General features: G+C 40.2%; 1 protein-coding gene across 1 annotated transcript in view; it reads left to right on the top strand.

Annotated features, from left to right (window-relative positions):
* The first annotated feature begins 1,669 nt into the window (after positions 1–1,669).
* Positions 1,670–9,584, top strand: part of crybg2 (crystallin beta-gamma domain containing 2) — a 47,059-nt gene continuing 39,144 nt past the window's right edge. Inside the window, exon 1 of the mRNA XM_079367645.1 lies at positions 1,670–1,948. Within this exon, the coding sequence (XP_079223771.1) occupies positions 1,755–1,948 (194 nt within the window). The 5' untranslated portion in view covers positions 1,670–1,754. The remainder of the gene's footprint in view (positions 1,949–9,584) is intronic.

Below are 9,584 nucleotides of genomic sequence, written 5' to 3'. Positions count from 1 at the left end.
AGTCCAGAGAGAAGCAGTAGGGGAATTCCAGCTGTTCGAGGAATAACAATGATTTCACGTTAACTGCCCTCCCAGTAAAAGTGAGATCATTTATGATGTTTGCTTTTATCGCTGCTTATCGCTCTTTACCTCCTTATCGTTATCATTACAACCAGTGTGGGATGCTACAGTAGCAGCCGAGCAAAACAAGTTGAACTCTAGTCTGGGTTATCAAAATGAGATTACTAACTTCTACCTGAAAGGAAAAAAAAAATTGTTATTCTCCTTTTTGTGAATCAACTATTTATTCATCAGTTCATCTGAGTTTTGTTCTCACATCAGAATGGACTAATGCTGTTACAGTATGCAGCTGTCATGGTTGCAGCCTGATAGCGCCCTCTTGAGGCAGAGTACTTCACATGACTATAAAAACCCTGTTTAAGGACAGAGAGGTGGTTTGATTGGGAACAGGTTAACCCCAATGTATTTGTATAATGCAACTATAGATAGTGAAAAAATAATATTTCTGTTAACAAACCCCTGATGAGAATTATAAATGTTATAACAGGACTTTAAACTACCCTGATGGGTGCTGTTGATTTAAAAAAAAAAAGGGTAGTTCAAGTGCATTAAATAGTTTGTTCCTCAAAAAAGTCTCAAACTGTCCCTAATTCTAGCACACTAAAATTTGGTCTTTTGTTAAATATTTCCCCCTTGCGGCACCCCTCGGTCCCCAAACTGCCCCAGCTACGCTTTTCTCTGCTGTGGTGGGTTGCAATGCACGGAGAGACCACAAGATGTCGCCGTCGATTCAGTAAGAATCAGGTAAACGCCCAGCGCAGGTAAAGCCTGGACAAAGAGGGTGAGGCGATTTCAATAACAGGATGTAGCCACTTATTATATAGCCTGTGTTACTTTGTAGGCTACATAAGATATCATTTAAAATAGGCCTGGCCTACTCTTGTGTGTTATCCCTTTTGGTTGACCAGTTGTGTCATTGTAACTGAACCAAAGAAATAAATGGACTTGAACAAAGCTTGTTGCTGTTGCGTTTATCAGCCAAACTTAAACTCCATATCTGACACACAATAGGCCCAGATGGACAACAGCAAAGTGGGCCTACTGTAGGTCATGTATTAGACATTATGAAGCTCCCAAAAGAAAATCAAAAGAGACTCACCCTTTGTCTTTAACTGCAATTGAATCAGGGAGGAATTGTTCGATGTCCTTGATAATAAGCCTTTACATTATAGTATACCCTATAGTCCAATCCAATCCAATCCAATCCACTTTATTTATATAGCACATTTAAACAACAAAGAAATGTCTCCAAAGTGCTGTACATATAATCATAAAAACAATTAAACAAAAATTTCCAAGGTGACTCCATAAATAAAACAATAAAATCAATCAAGTCCGCCTTGCTCTGTTTTTTTTTTTTTTTTTTTTTTGCAGACATTGGGGATGCCTTGTGCCATTCAGAAATTGGCCTTTTAATAAATCATAGTGATTACTGTGGGCTGTAGGTCATTGGGAGGATGTGAGGGTTCTGGGTGTGGCTGCAGAGGGGCGTGTCGCCACACCTGAGCTCTGCGCGCTGCACAGAAAATGAAGCAGCAGGTCCGGAGCAGCTGTCATCTGTCAACAAACGCCACCCGGGGACGTGCTTTTTCACTCGACAACTTTTTCATTTGATTTTTTTAGCAAAGTATAAAGTCGTTTAAAGACACGTCCTCCCCTGCCCCCCCTCGGGGTACATTAACCTGCAGCCGGCAATGGCGAAGAGTTCGTCCAGAAAGTCTCTGAAAAGTTTGTTCTCCAGGAGCGAGGCCAACCTGCGCGACTCGGAGGCGAAGGATGTGGACAAAAGTGAAGGAGAGAAGAAGAGATTTCGGTTCTTTAGGTTCAAGAGGAGGTCCACCGGTTCAGTCCCAGTGAAGCCGGGGGAGAGCCAGCAGGTGTTTCTCAGGTGTGTTTGCAGAACGTCGTGGACATTTACTTCAGTTTGCTTGTTTTCATGCCTGCACACATGTGTCATATATGGCTTCTCGTTGGAGGAGAAGAAATGTCTGCAGCAGCTGCAGACGCAACAGATAGTTATCACATTGAATTAATTTCTATAACCTACAGCGACTTGAATAATGTTAACCCTTTCTTATCTTTCTTCTTCACTGCCACACACCTGCCTTGCACAAACCTGTCTGTAGGTTATCTTGTTTGAAGTCGTGGGCTCAGCAATGTGCCCAAATTTCACCTGAAGATTCTGTGAAATGAGGTCAATGATGGATGTTAAGGCTCACATCCAGCATCATTAGAAGTGCAATAGCTGTCGATTATTCAACTGACAAGCATTTAGAGAGACCTCAAGGACATCTCTGTCTAGACAGTGCTACTGAAAGTAGTAGTGGGTTGTGAAGTAAATCATTATTTTGCAAACAAGCGAATGGAAATACAGTGCAAATAAGCAACATGTAGTTTTCTGGGAGCTTGCAAATCCTTCATGGATTTGCAGTTAAGTAATCTTTGAAAAACAAGAAGAAAGTGTCCTGAATGTACTGGTTTTATTGGTCATGTTTTAAATATTGAATATTTTATCTTTATCAGTTTCATAAATTGCATAGGTATAAAACAGAAAGATTATCCTGTCCGGCTTCCCAATACAAATATTTTATGGTTTGGTATAGTAGGCTTCTCAACACCTATTTCTTGGAGTCGTAGTCAGACGATCTACTGAAATAAGTTAGTTTTTGGGACATTGTGTCGGATATCCTTAACTATTTTCTAACATTTTAAAGACCCTGTTTCATGGTGTGCCTGTAGGGTAGTAGCTCTTGCTTGCGTCTCATTGGAGGCTGCAGAACTCCAAGCAGGTGGCTTGGGTTCAAATCTGACCTGTAGAAAAACAACAGTTGATTAATCATCAATATCAGCAGAACTTCCACAATTTGCTCCAAAGTTACACATAGTGGCTGTTCGCTAAAAGAGAATGGGGACTGAAAGAGTTTCGTATGGTTGTAAAAACATGTATGCTGCAAGACAGGGTACCAGTTTGGCCATCAGCACTTTTAGTCATGTGAACTGCTTTAGGCAGTTAGGCAATAAAGTCATCCCTCTGAACAGAGCCAAGAACACCATCTGTTAACTATGATAGACAGGGCCCTCAAACAGGTAGGCAAACAATGAGGCCTTAAATGAACCTGAATAAAGACGTACGTTTCTCAATTTGTCATAATATATATTTGTGATTAGCCTAACTGAAATAGACTCAAATAGGTAAGTGTCAATACGAATTAGAGAATCCCCAGTATTGCCGGTGTGTTGTACCATTTCAATGAAGAAGAACGCCACACAGTAAACAAAGGAACGTGATCTCTAGGAAGGTCGAATCCTCCAGTGTCGCCCATGAGGAAGTGCAATGTGCTGACATTTATTGGGGGGAAAAAGCCTGAAATTATCTTACAGTTATTTTTCTCGAAATCCAAGGAGAAATGTAAACAAAGGTTGTTTTACTTTATTTCTGTTGTCTAACAGGAAGTGACGATTCTTTTGACCAATCAGCAGATTGCAGTGTCTACCTCCAGCCTTTAGTCACATCGGTATGATTTACACCCCGGCAGAATGTGTACTGCACTGAACCGAACTGAACTGCATGGACCACTTGGTGGAAACAGGTCTTAAGTTCATCAGTGCCATTCTGCAGACTGAACTGATCCACTACAGTGATTATTCTTGTGATGTCATTGTCACATGTGAAAAGACATACAAATTAGGTTCAATATTTTTTGGGTTTTGGTTACTGTAAGAAGTTGATTAAACATTTAGATAATGCATCATCTGGTCTTAATTTACATAGATAGGTTAACTTTTCACATTGCGTACTTTTCACATGACGGAAAGTGGGACATTTTTAAAACCAGTTTAGTTCGTCTCTTCAGCTGTGACCACCACAGTTGTGACCACAGTGATCACATATCTCACTCTGACCTCAAAAGAATATCACTTTTTAAAAACTGTACATTAAAATTGCTTAAAACTGTAGTCTTAGGACTCGAGCCAAATCCCAAATAGCAGCAGGCAAACACACACAGGTGTGTTAATATAGGCTAACCTGGCGGCATGTTAAGCTACAAGCTAGCATGCTAATGCTGCAAGCTAACTTGTTAAAAAAAATACTTTTTCCAGACAAACTGAATGTCCATATAATTTCAATCACACAAAAGAAAGCAGGAACCAATATACTGTAAGCATGGGGGTTAAAAAGTGAACAGTAAACAGCTCCAGCTAGCTTGCCAGTCTAGCATGTAGCAGCATCATAAAACATAAATAATGGTACTGAAAAGTTTTGCTTTATTGAAGTGCAAGTTAGAGTATGTAGACAGAGGGATGATGTTGCACACCTACTGTATGCAGAACATCTTTTAAGTTCAAGTTTGTGACCTGAATTGTTTACAAAGGGGTGAAGACACAGCACTCTATTCTAACCTCTCAGAATAACATGAGCAAAGTAAATAAACTCACAGGTGAGGCAGTGAGTTTGAGCAAGTGTCATGCTTGGACAGGGTAATCATGTTCGCTCAGACCAGACCGAGTGACAGCCTGTGTTTGTACAGGCGATGAAAACTAAACAATTGATGGGTTGAAACTGCAAGAACCGTCTCTGCAAACAAGGGCCGCACACAGGTGTTACACAAGGGTAGAGTTTGAACATAGGACAGTTTGTTATTGAAATAAATGAAAAGGTGAGGACAAGTTCCATGATGTTATTAATTTTAGGACAGGAGTATGCTATGACACATTGAAATATTCTATTTACCTTAATAGCCTCTCACCGGCTCATTGTTTATCACATTCACTTCTTTAAGGTGATCATTAGCTATTAAATTAGCTGTATGAATGCAGTCTGTAATTGTTGACCTTGTAGACGATTGTCCCTGATCAGAGTTAAATCCAGACATGGAGTAAATCTGTTCTTGTTGTTAGTTAAGGATTAAGTTTAAATCCTCGTCCAAGGTTTTATCATGCAAAGATTTGAGGATTAAATAGTCTGGCGTCTTAAAGTGAATTTGTTTGTTTTGATGGCAGCATTTCACACAGTTCAAGAGGATGTCATTGTCGAAAGGGACATATTTGAAACTTAACCTCTGCTGCTGTATGAAATTACAACAGTTGTCTTTCCGAACACACCCAGAGTTTCAGTATGTGGAAAGGTCTGTTGGGCTCTCGAGCTGAGTTATGGATTAATGGATGTGCTTTAGAGAAACCTGCCGCTCCACATGCCAACCGCATTTTAATGAAGCCACTAATCAATGACACAAATGCACACACATACCGTCATTGTGCAAAACGATACACATTGGTAACATCTTCTAGTCACAGCTGAAGCTCAGATTGCAACTGGGTCTACATTTCTGACATTATTCAGAACAATCACAATGACTCACGTCATTGTGGAACTTGTGATCTTTGCATAGGAAGAGATAGACAATGATTACATGAAGAGAGTTTGCTTTAAGTCCATAGCAGAAACATTATGACTGATGAACTACTAGGCCTGTGCAATTCATCGCGACAGAATGCAAAAGTCTGATTTTTTTTTTTTACAGTGAATTTGAAAAATTAATCGACCTTTTTAGCAAAACATTTTTAACCTATGAAGTGGACTTCTGGTTATGGTAATTGGAATTGAGTTTATAAAGTGGTCAGAAGGCTTTACGAGTCTAATTCGGAAGGTTGAGGCGTGAACCCTCGACCTTCCGGTTGAGAGACATCTCTGACAACTGAGCCACAGCTCCCATAAACATGATGGCTACGCATTCATACTATAATGATGGTTTGTATTGAATTGTCTAGAAGAAACATGTAGCAAGCACAGGTATTGTGTAAAACAAGAAGAACAACAGATAGACTGATGTAATGGCACATAATGTGGTCGGATCTTTGTTCCCCCTCTAATATCTCGCTTATTTTGTGTAGATGTCACAGAGGCATAAACATAAGACCAGGTCATCCCACTGATTTGTAGACATTGGAGTTAGTAGCCTCCAATGTCAAGGTGTTACAGGGACAAGACAGGATCGCTGTAAAATGATAGAAATGGCCGATCAGAACAGCACTGTGTGTGAGTGCATGTCTAAATAGTGCAGCGTGTTTAAACAATTTGTCTGACATCCTTCCTGAGGTGGAATTTTTGCTTTACTTTTCTATTGTATGGTCAATATGGACAGGCCAGTTCAATGTGAGAGGAATTCATAGACATGAGGTTAGGGAAGGTAAAAAGCTTTGTTTTTAATATCAATGGTGGCTGGTAGTAACACTGGTGTACGGTACATTTTTTATCAGTCCCATTCAGTCTATTGTTCCCTTTTAAAGGGTCTCATTGATCGCAAATGCCTGGACCTTTAAGTATCAGTCAGACGTAAGGTATAGAGGATCCTCCATCTCTGCAAACAGTATGAGGTAACTTATTGACTAAATATTTAAATGCAGCAGTTTTGCAGGTTTCACCAGTTTGCAAATGATTCAGGAGCAGTGAGCATTCATGAGCTGTCTCTGCAGGGTTGTGTTTTCATCCATGCAGGAGAGCCATGACTATCCTGCATGATTCACTTCACAGAACGCCAGTGCATGCTGCGGTCATCCTTTGGTTGTTTATATGTCCAAGGCGTTGTAGCTGCAGCGGACTGAGGTGACGAGTTTTGACAACAGTTAGTTTTTTTGAGACGCTTCTGTGATGATTGTAGCCCATCTAAAAATTCACTAGTCAGGCTCTCCTTTGAAAACAGCAACATTAAGTTGCAGTTAAAGCCCAATAAAAGAATTCCACTGTGGTAATGACATACTTTTTCCTAAACAAAGTATAAAACAACGTAGAATGACCTACATAGTTATGTGTCATCTCTTGTGTTCTGGTTAAGCATGTCCCACATGCTTAAAAACAATGACACGTTTTACTAGGCACACCAAGGGAACAAATACTGTTTTAGTTCTATCTTTAAAAATGTTATTATTACTCGTAAATTTCAATGGGACATTGGAGTCCAATTTCATCCAACAGGGTTTCAGGGGACAAAGTAATTTAACTTTTACAGAGTTTAATACAATTGGTTAGCCTACACTTTCTGTCTCTACAGTAGATGTAGCTATAACTTGCAGTTATTGTAGGTAGACTGGAAAGAACAGGGAAACAGCTAGCTAAGTTTAAGACAACACCTTCTGTAAACTATTACTCATGAAATGTATTCAGATGTGGCTAGGAGGATTTTTAAAAAGCATTTGAGCAGAGCTAGCTTGCCGTGTTTGCCATGTTTACTGTCCGTATGCTCGGCTAACAATTAGCTGATTCCTCCACATAGACAACAAACTCTTCCTGCTAGCTGACTGATATGTAGAGCCAATAGTAGCCCATCTGAATACTGAAATCCTGTGGTGTGACTGTAGCAAGAGCATGCTAGTTTGTATAGCTTATGAATGCAAATATGCACGTTTCACTGCACTTAGGCCTGACTTTAGCTTCCTCCTCTCCACTCTTGTCTCACCCAGTCCTGTTCTTATGCAAACAACCATTCTCACATTTTAGTACACTGCCAGAGAAAGCAACAAAGGCACTTCTATCTCTCAGTTACATCCTGTTGAACTAAATACTAAATCAAGACGCGCATTAGATTCTTTTCGTAAGAATATCAGGTGTTGCGAGTTCACAGAGTTGAAGCCTGTGTATGTTCCTGGGTACCCTACGTGTTGACATGTCAACAAACATCCCCCGGGGACAAAGATATGACTCTTCCTGTTATCTCTGGCCGTCTAAATGAAAACAAAAGAGCTTTTGAGTCTCCGACTCTGTTTATCAGCTGACTTCTTTAAGGGATGCTGTTTTGCACAAGGAAAGACAAATACAGACATCACGTTCTGTTTTGTGTCTGTATGCGTTCGTAAGTGTGTTTGTCTATCTGTTTTTTGTCTGTGGTGTGTCTATCTGAACCCACTTTAGTTTCCCACTCCCCATGGTGAAGCTGCATTAGGCTTTAAACGTGGAGTGGTCCGAACAGCTGACACCAGTGTAGAAACAGAAAAAGGTCAAAGATTTTCCTATAAAATAGAGAATGAAATCTTGTTTGCCTACTGTGTGCACACCTGTCAATATGCATGGTGTTTAAGATGACATTTGTCTTAATTATGAGGCTGCTACTCATGTGTGCTTGTCATTTGGCTTCCTGTTTGATCCAGTTGCACAACGGAAAACAGCTTTTGTGTTTCAGGTGGCCTTTGTAGCCAATATTTGATGTGGTGACAGCGTGTCATTATTTATGGTGTGTCTCTGTTGACTCTGAAGCTCATTCGGCCTCACACTGGTGCCCACTTCATAAACTATGAGTAGGAGGAAGTAAAAAGCCATATTTCTTCACAGAAAAGGACGGTTAAAGAAAAGTTTTATTTTTGCTTGTAGATGCTTATGCCTTGTTTTGTGCAATGCTTGTGTAACTACTGATTCTGCCATCTTGACCTAAACCAATGGTTTGTGTTTCTGCATTGTGGTGGTTACCATGCTGCTTTTCAAACTATACCAGATCTGGAATAGAGGGCGGGTGTCGGGTGGTTTAGAGGAGTGAATGGTTTTTCAATGCCCTTGGTTAATTTATTTAGCTGGCAAATTAGCTAGCTAACCCGTCTATTTACTACAGATTAAGATTTGTGTTTTGTGTTTGTAGCTTTCCAGAGCTTTTAAAACTAAAGGAAACCAGCTTGTTGAACTCGGCACTCACTTACCCTTAAACACCAGTGGGAGCCAATATCTGCAGAAGAATTAAACTTGTTTACAGCCTGGTACAAAAAAACTACATTAGTCTGATAAGTTATTACCCCTCTTGGCACCCCTTGTAAGAGGGTAATAAAAAAAAAGCATCCTTTTTATTTTCTGAATGATACGTGTCGTCCTTGGTTAGATGCTCAGCTGACATGATTGACAGGTGGGAGTGAAGTAACAAGTTTGTCGGGAGGCTTGAAACCCTCCTCAGCTCCAGCTCTCTGCCTGTCGTTAGGTTGACTGAAAGTTAAGGATTATTATTTACAGTCTATGACAATGAGTTTTAAAGGTTATGTGGCTATAACCCTGGAGTTCACTGCTTGATTTCAAGTCACTTGTAATGTAGCTTCTAGCTAGATTTATTATTAACCCTTGAATTGGTCTTGCATGGGTGCGCCTCTGTTCAAGTGGTTAGTTTGGGCGCCTGTAGAATACTATAATCCTCAAAATACTCTAGTCCTCAAAGCAGGCAGACTGGGTCTGGGTCTCTCTTTAACTCTATCTACTGTCCTGTCTATGAGATAAAGGCACAAAAAATAATGAAAGAGAAGAAAAGTCCATTTTGCTTAGACTCTGTTCGCTTGAACACAATATCACTCTCTGCACAGCCGGTTGTTTTCAGCATTCCTAAAGCAATGATTGACTGCTTTATTTTGGTAGGTGGAATATTTTCCCTGCACCGAGGATTCTGCGATGGGATGACATGTGTCGAGATGTGTGACGCATGTAGTTTCCCTTATGCACAACCTTGATCTAACTGTATACTGTGCTGTACATGGACCAGTACAAAAACGAAGGGCTTCAA

This window comes from Symphodus melops, assembly GCF_947650265.1.
Source record: "Symphodus melops genome assembly, chromosome: 18".
NCBI classification, from domain to species: domain Eukaryota; kingdom Metazoa; phylum Chordata; class Actinopteri; order Labriformes; family Labridae; genus Symphodus; species Symphodus melops.
Note: the sequence above shows the minus strand (reverse complement) of the source record. Positions and strands in the feature narration are given on the sequence as shown.